At 36.6% G+C, this 15,203-nt stretch overlaps 1 protein-coding gene across 1 annotated transcript in view; it reads left to right on the forward strand.

Moving 5' to 3' along the window:
- Nucleotides 1-15,203, forward strand: part of kif26aa (kinesin family member 26Aa) — a 155,036-nt gene that overhangs the window by 1,395 nt on the left and 138,438 nt on the right. The window contains exon 3 of the mRNA XM_056480839.1: nt 1-238. Within this exon, the coding sequence (XP_056336814.1) occupies nt 1-238 (238 nt within the window). The remainder of the gene's footprint in view (nt 239-15,203) is intronic.

Genomic DNA, 15,203 nt, shown 5'->3' on the forward strand with positions numbered 1-15,203 from the left:
AGAAAGCAGTGAATCAGTGCAGAGTCCAGCACTCAATCCTAGGAAAAGGCTTCATTCGGCAGAGGAAGTGCAATGCGGCAGCCGGCCAAACCCGGAGGGTGCCGGTTCAGCGTCCGTAACAGAGTTAAGTTATTCTGAGAACAAGCACGGGAGGGAGAGCCTGTGTCAGCGATGTCAAATCATTGCAAACCAACTGAACAGGCAGGCGCGCGAGCTGGCCGAGCCAGGAACTCTGAAGGTTTGTTCATTCAACTAAACCATTAAATCAATTCATCTCAGGGCCTGTTTCACCATGAACACAGTGACAGTGGTGTAGAAATAATCGTTTTAATCTTCGCAGTAATTAAAAGAGAAAAAAATACTGCAACCGTACCCATTGCATTCTGAATAAAGCATTTCAAGAGTTCCCACTTAGATATGCTTGGCATATAAAGCAGGTTTGGCATGCTGTCCTAGGAGAGAACCCTGAGCTCGGAGATATTTGAGCCCAGGGCTCCCGCCCGGTCGATAAGCATATCAGGAGATCCGAGATCAGGTAGGTCTCGAGAGCTCCCCCTTTAGAAAAGGGAGGAAAAGGAGGAGATGGGGTGGAAGGGGGGATTCTTCCAAACGAAGATAGAACAGTAGGGAGAAAATTATCCATTTATAGTATACTAGGATCACTCTGATTGGATTATTTCTGATTACAGATGAGCGGCCAGACGTGCTCAATCATATCACGTGCTCCTCTCGAAATTAGTTTATGAAACTTCACTTAGATGAGTTCGAAAAGATGGGTTGCCCATCAAGTCCAATCATTCTTCACTCTGCCTCATTTAATTACAACCTGTTTGACCTTTTTTCCTACATAGGAAGATAAAAGGTGATGTTTGGCATATAAACAGTTTAAGTCTTCTCTCACTGTCATAATATGAAAAAAAGATGTCTCGAAAATGAAAGCCGACAGACACTGTCATTCTGCCTGACATCTCTTTTGTGTCCCAAAGAAGAAAGAAACAGCTGTGGAACAACATGACAGGCAGTCAATGATTAAATAATTGCAATTTTTGGATGAAGTGTTCGTTCAAATGGCATGGAACATCCTTATTATATTTTAATATATGTTATATGCAGCATGCATACACACACCACACACAAACATCTGAAAATTACAATTTATGTATAATAGATTCATTCTGATGCCAGAGTTTGTCACAGACACCTTTGGGACACATCACTGTCATTTGAGGATTACTGACTTTGTTGAAGTCTACAGAATATTTTGACTGGTCTTTCTCTTGTATCTAAAGTGTCCTTAGACAATATTCGAAAATATGAGATGGCCGCCAGCGTCTTGACTGTCCACAATGATTATTTTAGATGATCGTGAGATGTACTGCAGGTAAAAACACATTTCAATGACCAGAGGACCGACCAGCTCAGCAGGATTTTATGGTCCCATTAATCGTGAACGATGACACACTTGGAGTGGCTGTATTCAAGAGCAGAACTGCTGAGATGAACGTAAGCAGTCATGCCTATCATTGGTGATGAGCACTCTGATGACATTAGCTGTCCCAGCAGTGCATAAAGAGAAGGTTGTGTCTAATGTTAGCGTGTAACAGTATAATCAGCTCAAACTAAAGTGTAACAAAGCCTTTAATTTAAAATCTCTTGACATTTTTCAACCTGTAAAGATCATTTTAAAGGTGAAATATAAAATCTGTCAATTACTTTCCAGCTTGACCATAAGTAAGAGTTTGGAGCGTGACTACTGTAGGACATGGGTGGGGCCAGAAGTTGTATAGCTTGGGATGTATTACATCATGTTAAAAGAAATTAAAGCTGCAACTGAAATCGCAAACTACTTGAGTAGGTACTAGATTTTAGATTGAATTTACTTCATGACAGCTAGAGAAGTATATTCTACATCACAGGTGTCAAACTCAGTTCCTGGAGGGCCACAGCTCTGCAGTTTCCAACCCTAATTAAACACACCTGATCAAACTAATTGAGTCCTTCAGCCTTGTGTGAGACCGACAGGTAAAGCCTAGTTCACACTACAGGATTTTAAGCCTGATTTGAGCCCGATTTGGAAGTTAACGAGCTCGCCGACAGATCGGGCTGTGATCGGGAAGAAATCTGCGGGTGCACGGCGCACGCCAGTCTTTATGTGTGAACTACTGAACAACGCATCAAAGAGGCTCGCTGAAGCGTCGCCGACACCTCGCAGATGGAAATCCAATATCTAGCATGCTGAATATTCCAGAGCAGTCGGCCAACTTGACCCCACGTGCGGTAAGATGTACTGTAGTGACGAGCTGCAGCCAATGAGAGAGCATATCAGCATAAGCTGAATGCCTGTGTGCTCAGGAGCCCAACAGAAACGTCTGATTGGCCAGAATGGGCATCGATGCACTCGCTTCATTCTGCCTTAACACGGACATGAGAGTAGGCTATATTAACAGTGGAGATAGCATTCTGTAACTATTAGAATTACCATACTGTTCATTCTGACCATTCTCATATAAAACGTCATATTGTCACATCATATTTACATTCAAAGCTTCTATTGAGTTATTAAAATTAAGCTCTGAATGTCTCATCATATTTGATGACACCATTACTCTAAAAATATTATCTTTTTTGGTAATACAGCCTATAAATATGTAGTTAAGATACTAGAACACGGAAAGGTCTGGGCCTCGCTTTCATTTTCACTTTCAAGCAGGAGCTATTTCCCTGCACAGAATATGCTGTTTTGGAAGATATATCTGAAGTAAATTTATGTTTGTGCTATCAAAAAGTTATGTTTATGCTAGCAGGAAGTTGCTAGGCAAAAAATGCTTGGATATTTAAAGTCATAGTGAAAAGTAGCAGACATGCATGCAGTCATTTTGACCAATATGGTATTTAAAGGTAGAAATGCTCCGTTCTTTACTGTTTTGTAATTAATGTTAGAAAGAAATACACAGATATTTAGGAAAGGTCAGGGTGTTATAAATATGTTAGTTTTATTTCAAAGGGTTATTAAATTACAAAAATTAAAAACTCTCTGTGTATCAATCCACTCGAATCTTGCAGATTAGCGATTGATCCGCTGATGCATCAGCTGATTGACGATGTTTTTAAGTACCTCCTTGAAAGCTTGAAATACTGTCAGTGATGTAATAAGCACACAAGCAGTGTTCAGCTTTTTCTGATGACTCCTCCCTCTACATTTTATTGGATGTGGTTTGTTAGCTGGACTGAGCTGTTGGGGAACTAGTTGTTGTCGGATCAACTAGTTGTTGTCACCCCCTCTTGTGGATCATTTATGGAGTGTCGCATAGTGTGAACGCCACAGCGATTTAAAAGACACAAAATCAAGTCATGCAGTGTGAATAGCACAGCGATCTAGCAATGTTTAAAATCCTGTAGTGTGAACTAGGCTTAAGTGTGTTGAAGCAGGGTTGGAACTAAACTGTTTGACTGAGTTTGACACCCCTGTTCTACATAGTATGAATGTGTGTAGTATGAATACAATTCGAACATACTACATCTGCCATTTATCGTTATCACATGGCCTACCCGCATCATTTATAAATTCTCTCAGAGCAAGTATGGTGCCCATTGGATGCACACGTCAGGATCTCACCAGGAGCAGTAGGCCATTCAGGATTCCATTCATACTGTTCACATTCATACTGTATAGAACTACTTTTCTAACGGAGTAATACATTTAAATTCAAATGCAGTACCTACTGAGTAGTAGGAGGTTTCGGACGCAGCCATCTTGTTTTTCTTGCCTACTGTTTTTCAAATACTTCTCTGCTTGCATACTGTTTTTTGCATACTATATAGTATGTGATTTTAGATACACCACCATAAGATTCCTTTACAGAAGTGCAAGTAAAAATTGAATGTCTTGCCAAGATGTATGGAGATATATAACTTGGCAAAACAAAGATAATCTCTGGAGGTGCTTTTACAAGATGGAGGAATTTGAAGGAATGTTTGGGTTTCAATTGAGACACTAAACTTGTGGGAACCCCTTCTCAAACATGTTTAAACCCTTCAGCTTGACAGTATCTGAACAACGTTTTTAACACTAGTTTTAGCTTTTTACCATTAAGCCATTTTAATAAGTTCAAATATTGTATAGATAAGAATAATCTTTGTGAAAAAGCTTGATGAGGGTAAGCGGTGTTAGCAAAGGTTGCAAGTAGTTGCTTTGTTTGTAAGAACACTAGTGCAGAAACAATATAAACTACATGTAGCCTCTGGTTTATAGCTGTAGGTTGAACACTGTCATTAACTTACAGCTGTTTGGATTTGACCCAGTTGTTTGCAGTGACATCATTATTTCTGAGGTCTTGTTTCCATGTTTGTATACAGCAGCACTTGGTTGTTATTGTTTGAAACAATGCTTGTTAAAGGAGGTGTAGAAGCGATAGCATCTGAAAAGGAAGTTAAATCATCTCACTTTTATTAGTCAATGAAAGTGTGATCCTGTTGGCTTGGTAGTGCATTTCCTCAATTATCCAGGAGGCTGCATCCTTTCATGTTGACTGAGGATATCAGAGACTGAGTTTCAGGATACTCTTCTCTCTTCACATTTTGGTTAATCCTATTCTCTCTAGAGAAAAACCTTCAAGTTTCTTAATGTGCCTACCTTCCATATTCCACTGGTGATTTATGCATATTTTTTTCATAAGCTGGCTCAAGTAAACCTTACCTGGATCAATACACAAACATGTCTAAACCATTGTTCTATATGCAATAGCAATGGAGGTTCCCCAAGCTTCCTTTGTTGTGTTGTGGGAATATCTGCACAAGAACACTCTTCTCTGGCTTGGAGGAGATTTACTACTGATCACACAAACCGTGATTCTCTGGCAAGATGTGCATGATGATAACCACTTGCTCACTCACTTTTTAATATTTTTTAATCTCTAATTTCTACATTTGTAAAACATATTACAAAAATATACAAAAAGGACAAAAAAAAAGATGTAACAACAAGCCAAAAACACTAAAGAGTATTTTGAGCAAAATAAATAATAAAAATAATAAAAAAAATACTAAATAAATTACATAAAAAACACTAGTGCAATCTTACATACAGAAAATACAGGTCTACAATGTGCTGACCAGAACTAGTATCCAATACCAAGCTGGGGATAGGGGAGGATAGAAGGACAGGTCAGAAGGAGCAGGGTCAAGCTTGAAGAAGGGGTTCCAAGATATTAATGAAAATAGTACTAGGGTCAGTGAAGGGAGTACCTATTTTTCTCTAATGTAATAAAATAAAGAACATTTCTTATCCAACAAGTGTAAGGAGGAGGGTAAGGACTCTTCCAGTTCAGAAGAATTAACTGCCTAGCCAAAAGGGTTAAGAAGGCTACAAAGTCTACAAATGGGAGAGCAAAGTGTGGCTGGGTGGGAGAACCCCAAATAAACCAATAATTGGACAAGGTGAAATATCATCAGTGGTAATAGCAGACAACGAGAAGAAAATGTGCCTCCAAAATGAAAGCAGGGAAGGACAAGACCAAAACATATGGATTAGAGTAGCTGAACCAGAATGATATGTCACACTCAGGGTCAATAGAGGAAGTTGATGCGAGCTAGCCTGCTCTTGGACCAATGAGCTCTATGCACCCTGCATTGTATGAGCCTGTGACGTGCACATATTAAGGAAGAATATTCCAATGTCCTGAGACCAGATGGTCTGTAAATTATCAGAAGAAAATTGCAGATTAACAATTATATTAAATATTTTAGAAATTGTACCTTTAGCACAGGGATCTATGCCCAGTATGGCGTCCAGATCTGAAGCAGAGGTGCATTTGGAAAGTTGACAAATCTTTTGCGCACAAAATCTCGAAATTGTAAATATTGGAAAAAGTTAGCTTAGGCGGGGTCAACTGACCAAAAGAGGCAAAAACACCATCAATGCAAAACTCACCAAAAGAAGCCAATACAAGGTCTCATCATTAGGCATAAGCACTGTCCAAGATAGAAGGGTAAAACAGAGGATTGGAGTGTATTGGAGATAATGAAGGGATATTATGAAAACCAAAATGTCACAGAAATTGGATCCAAATTTTGCGACTGTTTTTTACAATTATAATATTTGATTATTTGATTGGGGTCATTGTATAGGGGAGGCATAAAAGAGCAGCCAAAGAGTAGTACTTATTACATGAGACGGACTCAATGTGCAGCCAGGAAGGGGGATTCGCTAAAGTTGCATGAATGCAACCAATAGAAAGAGCGTGTGTTTTTATTTTTGATTAACTGGCCAGCTCTACCCATTAGCGACTCTTGTTTTTGGTCTGTTGAGAGTGGACTGGTTGTGGAAGGAATTGTAAAAAGTGGCTGTTTTGTTAGTATTTGGATGGCTAGATGTAAAGTGACAGTGATGGGTACATCATTTTATCCAAAGTTGATACGTAGGTGCTAAATTCAACCTGCTTCATCAACTTTGAATTATCAACAAGTCATCACTCATCGTAAAATCAATACTCTTTTCAAGATGCCACAATATTGAACAACATTGGTTTGTTGTATTAGTTGGTGTTGTTCACACGTGTTAATCTATGATTGCACATGAAGAAACAATATGATCACAAACCCAAAGTGACCCTTCTTAAATAATTTCCTAAATACTATAATCAACCACTGAGACATCACTTTATATATATCTACGCTCAACACATTCTGCTGATTTTATACTGAATGGTTCCATGAAGGTAGTGTGAAGAACTTTTAACATCCATCGAACCTTTGCATTCCAGGTTTTTAAATTGGAAAACAGACTTGTTAGCTTATTAAATTTTTATTTACATTAACAAACAAAGGTCACACTTTATTTTGATGGATCGTTTGTGAGTTTAAGTTGCATTGCATCTACATGCCAACTAATTCTCATTAGATTATAAGTAGACTGTTAGGTTGGGGTTAGGGTTAGTGTAAGTTGACATGTGCTTGCAAAGTTTCCTATAGTCAGTTAAATGTCTGTTGAAGAAGCTGTATCAACAGATATTAAGCAGACAGTCTACTAATACTCAAATTGACTAATACTAATACTACTAATACATCAAAATAAAGTGTTACCCAAACAAATTATTATTTTAGGAACTGTTCTCTGTTCTTTATGTCAGGTCTTTTTGCTGGTGAACAGTAGTGGCCCAATGGACTATAAAGCTGAAATATTTCATTTAGTCACACACATTTCAGTCACAACAGAATTCAAGGTTTGTTTTGGGAAATATGTAGACTTCACCCATTTGTTTTGGGAAATTCTGTACTTTCCATTCCCTCCCTCATGTACTGAAACAGCTCTATTTCTGTACCATCAGCAAATGTCAGTTAATTCTTTAGTGTTTTTAATGGATAAATGACAACAGATATAGCCTAAGAATATAATATTTGTTGGTAGTGGTGTGGTCTTATTCCTGAATTGAATATGACTGCAGACAAGTGAACTGGACTGTGTGAAAAGTACATTTTGTATAGCAACTATTGATTGCAGTGTTGCAACATGACTCCGACTAGCTTGATTTAGTTCTATGAAGGATTCACTCGTTCCGACTACAATTTAACCTTCCTTTCTGGGTGAAATGTATTGGGATTTCTAGCTTTCTTTCAGTCCTAGAGATGAGATGCTGTAAAGCTGTAAAATGCGTGAGGACATTTTCTTCTCAGCCTTCTCAGAGAGAGTTAAATTGTTTCTCAGGTCAGACAATCGTGCCTGGGTCCAGACAGTCAGATTAAGCTGTAAGATACCCCTGCAAAGGCCGAGTGCTCAACAAAAGCAAGATGAAAGAATCTATGGTTAGTTTTAGCACACAATGATGCTGTCAATACCAGACTCCATAAGTTTGCTTCACACAGTCTCCCAGAAAGAGTTTAAATTAAAAAGTGTAATGGCACTCTAAATCCATTCTGAATCATCAATAGAAAACAAATTGGATTGTATAATAGTGAGATTTATCTCAATTTCAGATCATTACGATCACATAACAGTGGTAGGCTTTGTGGGTTTTTAATGCACCCCGTGAACAAATCCTTGTGAAACAGATCTGCTGAAGGAAGATTAACTTTAAAGAGTTCTACATGTGGCAGAAATAAATATATATTTTACATAAATGATCTATCTTGGGGAAATTTGGTTTTGATAATGAGAATGTATTTTCTTAAACATACGGTACAAATATATCTCAAATGGGCATGAAAATACAAATATAGACCATTTTGTAAACAAAAACAATGGTCCTAACATATTTCCTGTTTAAAGGAATATTTTCCTGTCTATTTCTATAGCTTCCAAGAATCCAAAAAGAGTCACATAATGTTACAATAGCTGTTTTAACATTAAGTTAACATAAAAAAATACTTTAAAGTAAATTTTTTTTGAAAATATGCTTTATAATATAACATTATATAAATAAAATAAAGATAAATTTTATTTGAGATACATACATGCATGCATGCATGCATACAGTTGAAGTCAGAATTATTAGCCTCCCTGAATTATTAGGGTCCCTTTTTATTTTTTCCCCTATTTCTGGTTAACAGATTTTTTTCCACACATTTCTAAACATAATAATTTTAATACTTCATTTCTAATAACTGATTTATTTTATCTTTACCATGATGACGGTAAATAATATTTTACTATATATTTTATATTTTTTAATATACAGCTTAAAGTGACATTTAAAGGCTTAACTAGGTGAATTAGGTTAACTAGGCAGGATAGGGTAATTAGGCAAGTTATTGTATAACGATGGTTTGTTCTGTAGACTATCGAAAAAAAAAATTGCTTAAAGGGGCTTAAAAATTTGCTTAATAATTTTGAACATATTAAATTAAAAAAATTAAAAACTGCTTTTGTTATAGCCAAAATAAAACAAATAAGACTTTTAGAAGAAAAGAAGAAAAAGAAAAAAAGAAGAAGAAAAAAGAAGAAGAAAGAAAAAATATTATCAGACATACTGTGAAAATGTCCTTGCTCTGTTAAACATCATTTGGGAAATATTTATAAAAGAAAAAAAAAATTTAAAGGGCGCTAATAATTTTGACTTTAACTGTGTGTATATATATATCATCGGCAATGATAGAAAACTTAAATTTTACCGTACACCAATATGGGTAATTAAACTGCGGACACTGAATGCTTGGAATGAAATGTAAAAATGTAAGTTCACATACTCTGCCGTACAGGTGCAGTTCGCTGTCAGAATGCAGTTTTGTTTATTGATTATTACCCAGGCCTCCTTTCATTGTCTTTGGCAAGGCAGAACCTCAGTTTTTAGGACTACATAGTTTTGAATCTGGTAATCATGGAACATTATTTCTTGCACATGACCACACAGAACAACATTGTTGGCGTCCAAAGACTTGTAGGCCTTTAACTTCTCTCTTGTGAAATTACTAGGAGTTTCAATGAGATAGTTGTATATTTTGGGCTGGATGCTTGGCCATTTCGTTTTATCCAATATCCATTGGGAGGGTGCTACCGCAAATGTACCTGTCAGACAAACGCCGCCCTCTTTAACGTAAATTTTTCTGAATAACTGTGTGTATCGCTGGGTGACAAGCTGTTATAATACGCTGAAAGCATTATGTAAAAAAAAAAAAAATTTATATATATATATATATATATGTATATATATATATATATATATATATATATATATATATATATATATATATATAGTACTATTTATAATATGTAATCTATATAACTTATCTCTAATACAACAACAAATTCTGTACCGCATCGGATTTCATTCCTTTACTGTAAATGCTATAGTGCTTAAGTTTTTTTCTGCAACCTCGCTGTGCGCACATCCTGAATGTTTACAAACAGGTAATTCATCTAAAGACAACAGTCCTGCTGTTTATTTTAAAACCATTTTACTAATTCAAAACCTTATTTATTATTCCAAAAATTTATTTAGTCAGTCCATCAAACCACTATCCAGAATGATGATGCCACTGTATTATTGTAATGCACACAGGATGTTGTGGTTTTCTTTTCACAACTTAGTGTCATCATCCACTTCAGTGATTTTCATTAACCAATCCTGAGGCATGTTGGGACATTTTTGAGAGCTGGCTTATTGAACATTCACTAAATGCCAAAGTAAAGAACTCAAGGGCTCTAGCATATATCACTTTGTATGTATACAAAGAAAATCAGCCAAAAGCATTGCCCTGTCTCCAAGCTTTAGCTGTAACAGTGCATGTCTGACTGCCCTCCTGTGTTCAGCACTAGTATGATCACGGGAACAACCAGCTCTGACAATATTTACAGAAGGGATTGAGAGCACTACCTACAGAGCAGTGAGTTCTAGGTAAAAACGATGATTACTACAATCAACCGGGACCGTCCTATGGAAAATCACCTCACTATAAATTCACTGGGAAGGTCTCCGAAGAGGCCCGCGGTGGTCTTACTGGAGGGGGTGAAGCAATCTCAAAGAAATAAACTAGGATGGAATGATGTGCTGGTCCATGTGATGAAAATTTAAACCCGTACATGTCCCTGCTGCCTCAGCATTCGTCTGCCAGGCATGACCGCAGTTTAAAGGGGAAAGCAAGTAGGGGTCCTTCCCAAGGGGATCATGGCCAGCTTTTTTTACAAGCCTTTACCTATAGCAAGGGTCTCTGGCTCCCACTGTGAGATTATTCTTCCAGTCGGCATGTCCTTGGCTTGCTAGCAGATGACCTTTTGGCATCACAAGCAGTCGTTTTTAGTTTTCTGTCTGCAGTGCATTGTGAAGGGCAAAAGACTGAGGCTGAGGATCACAGTCCTCCCTTCGGTCTGTCCTTAAGCTTAAAATGAGATCTTCAAAAATCACATGATACAATCTGCCACACAAATTACATCTGAAGCTGATGTACAACATTAGTATTACCACTAGATAGATAGGTAGATGGATGGATGGGTAGATAGATAGATGGATGGGTGGCTGGATGGATGGGTGGATGTATGTATGTATGGATGGATGGATAGATGGATGGGTTGATAGATGGATGGGTGGCTTGATGTATGGGTAGATAGGTAGGTAGACGGATGGATGGATGGATGGATGGATGGATGGGTAAATAGGTAGATGGATGGATGGGTGGATGGATGGATGGGTAGATGGGTAGATAGATAGATGGATGGGTGGCTGGATGGATGGGTAGATAAATAGATGGATGGATGGATGGATGGGTAGATAGATGGATGGGTGGCTGGACGGATAGATGGATGGATGGATGGATGGATGGCTGGATGGATGAATCGATAGATAGATAGATAGATAGATAGATAGATAGATAGATAGATAGATAGATAGATAGATAGATAGATTGATTGATTGATTGATTGATTGATTGATTGATTGATTGATTGATTGATTGATTGATTGATTGATTGATTGATTGATTGATTGATTGATCGATCGATCGATGGGTAGATAGATGGATGAGTAGATAGATAGATGGATGGATGGATGGTTGGGTGGGTGGATGGATGGATGGAGAGATGGATGGATGAGTAGATATATAGATGGATCGACGGACGGGAGGATGGGTAGATGGATGGATGGGTTGATGGATGGAAGGGTGGATGGATGGGTATATAGATAGATGGATGGGTGGCTAGATGGATGGATGGTGGATGGATAGATAGAGAGATAGATGGATGGATGAATCGATGGGTAGATAAATGGATGGATGGATGGTTGGATGGATGGTAGATAGACAGAAAGATAGATAGACAGACAGACAGATAGATAGATAGATAGATAGATAGATAGATAGATAGATAGATAGATAGATAGATAGATAGATAGATAGATAGATAGATAGATAGATAGATAGATAGATAGATAGATAAATAGACAGACAGACAGACAGATAGATAGATAGATAGATAGATAGATAGATAGATAGATAGATAGATAGATAGATAGATAGATAGATAGATAGATAGATAGATAGATAGATAGATAGATAGATAGATAGATAGATAGATAGATAGATAGATGAATAGGAAGATAGATAGATGGATGGGTGAATGGTTGGATGGTAGATAGAAAGATGGATAGGTAGATAGATTATTATTATTTTCAATTGATTTATATATTATTATAGATTAAGTATTAGATATTTCTATAATGTCTATAAAGGCTTCCCTCCTGTCTGTCATAAGGCTCAAAATGGCAGCTTTAGAAATCACGTGAGCACTTCATACAATCTGCCACACAAGTTATCTCCATTACTGCAGCAGATTATTAAGTAGGTCCATTTCCTTCCTGTTATTTCTCCTCTTAAATTCTGCATGAGTGTGATTTACTGTGGTGAATAGGTAATCTTGAGAGCGTTTGTGGCCAGATGACAGATCATCATCTCTGTCACTCTCGCTCCTCTGTCCTGCACTGATTGTGTCAAAGCCTGAGGGGTCACAACTTGTCCATCAAGGATCAATCCGTCACACTGATGGGAAGTGGTCGTCATAGTAACCTGTCTGAAGGATGGAGTAAAAACGGCATTCCTACATTTGCTAATGCTTAGTCACCCATCCATTCTTGTCTGTCTGCATGTACGTCCATATATTGAGTGAACAGAAATATTTTACTTTGGCATATATAGCGCATTTTATTACAGCGGCTGAGAGCTGGTTAAAACATATGTGCATTAAGCTGTATACTTGGAGATCAAAATAAGAAAACTGTTTGAATGTATGTATGTATGTATGTATGTATGTATGTATGTATGTATGTATGTATGTATGTTTGTTTGTTTATTTATGCAAATTTATTTATTTATTTATGCAAGTTTATTTATTCATTCTTTCATTCATTTTCTTTTCAGCTTAGTACTTTTATTAATCTGGCGTCGCCACAGCGGAATGAACCGCCAACTTATCCCGCATATGTTTTAAGCAGTGGATGAAAACTTCATCAATATTGATTCACGCACATACACTACAGACAATTTAGCTTACCCAATTCACCTATAGCACATGTCTTTGCACTTTGGGGGAAATTGGATCACTCAGAGGAAACCCACGCAAACACGGGAGAACATGCAAACTCCACACAGAAATGCCGAGGCTTTAACCAGAGACTTTCTGGCTGTGAGGCGATCGTGCTACCCACTGTGCCACCGTGATGCCCCGCAAGTTTATTCATTTATTTATTTGTTCAAGTTTATTTATTTATGCAGGTTTATTTATGCATGTTTATTCATTTATTTATGCAAGTTTTCTTTATTTATTAAAGTTTGTTTATTTATTTATGCAGGTTTGTTTATGCAAGTTTTGTTATTTATGAAATTTTTATTTATTTACTTTATGCAAATTTATTTATTTATTCAAGTTAATTTATTTATGCAAGTTTTATTTATTTATTTATGCAAGTATTTATTTATGCAAGTATATTTATTTATTTATGCAAGTTTGTTTATTTATTTATGCAAGTTTATTGATTTATGCAAGTTTTTTATTTATTTATTTAATTATTTAAGCAAGTTTATTTATTTATTCATGCAAGTTTGTTTATTTATGCAAGTTTATTTATTTATGCAAGTTTATTTATTTATGCAAGTTTATTGATTTATGCAAGTTTTTTATTTATTTATTTAATTATTTATGCAAGTTTATTTATTTATTCATGCAAGTTTGTTTATTTATGCAAGTTTATTTATTTATGCAAGTTTTATTTATGGAAGTTTATTTATGCAAGTTTTTTTTATTGATTAATGCAAGTTTATTTATTGATTAAATCAAGTTTATTTATTGATTTATGCAAGTACATTTATTTATTCATGCAAGTTTGTTTATTTATGCAAGTTTATTTATTATTTATGCAAGTAATTTGTTATAATTTGTATAATTCGAAATATGAAGGAATTTTAGTTGTGGATATATCTTGCTAGAAAAACAATGTTTTACGAAATAAGGCACTTAAAAAAATTACAGCAGGTTACAGCAATTAGTAGTAAATGTAGAGGCTTTTGCTTTGACTTCAGCAAATCTGACAGTTCTAGAATAGGAAGTCAAAGCTCAAAAGAACTGTTCATATATATAAATGAGGTCAATTGGTGCTTTTGAAAACACTGGTGGGTTTAGGGAAGGAGGTGAGTGGAGTAATTGGTCGGTTGGTCAGTCAGTCCGTCAGTCAGTCAGTTGACAGTGGCCTCTGGTGGATTTACGTGAGAACAGCAGGCACGAATGGCACAGGCGAGAGATTTTTGAGATCTGTAATATCGTACTCTGGCTTCTGGTGGATTTGCAATATCGCAATTGTATCGTATCAGTAATGATTCTGGGTTGGAAAAATTACCAAAAATAATGAACATTGAAAAATTATGCAATGCTGAGTTGAGTTTGTGTATTTTATTATTATTATTATTATTATTATTATTATTATTATTAATTTATTATTATTTTTTTTTACAATTGTTAGAAAACATAAAGAAAAAAATAGAAGAAACACATTTGTTAGCAGTGTTAACAAAAGAAGCCCTAATATTTTCAGATGATATAATACAGACTACCACATTCTTTAACATTTGAACTCTCCATGTCCATTAATCACATTAATGAAATGTTAGCATATCAGGACACTGCGGTTCTTTTGTATGCTTATCCGGCCACCGTGGTGTTTCGTCTCTGGTGAGTCCGAGCTAATGAGACTGACCTTTTGATTCTCTCTGGAACCCCAGAGGCGGCGTGAGTTTTTCAGCAGGTACAGCTGAGAGTGGGGCCCAGATCAATGCTGCATTTGCATTAATCACTCCAGAGTGCTCATTCACCACTATAACACATGATGACTGATGAACGTGTGAGTGGGTACATGTGTGAAGAGTGGCAAACAAACCGCCCGGGCTGTGGACCAGAGCCAAAAGCTAATCAGAGGATTTCACTATATGCTCGGAAACCCTACACATCAGCACCTGTGTGGGAGAGACACCAAATGAGATGAGCAGCATGTTCAAGATCCACAGTTGTCATTCTGCCCCATAGCAGCACATCTGGCATGAAGCGGCAAAGTGATCATGAGCAGGTCCAGATGGGATGTGCTGGCCTCTGTCAGATTCTATAAACACTTTTTGGTGAAAAAAAAAGCATTCAAACTAGAGTTCTTATGTTTGAAAGATATGGTACAGTATTGGTAATAAAAAATATTTGACGTAATCATTATGCCTTGTTGTCAGTTTTATTCAGGCTGAAAGCT

The sequence above is a fragment of the Danio aesculapii genome, chromosome 20, assembly GCF_903798145.1.
Source record: "Danio aesculapii chromosome 20, fDanAes4.1, whole genome shotgun sequence".
In the NCBI taxonomy this organism is placed as follows: domain Eukaryota; kingdom Metazoa; phylum Chordata; class Actinopteri; order Cypriniformes; family Danionidae; genus Danio; species Danio aesculapii.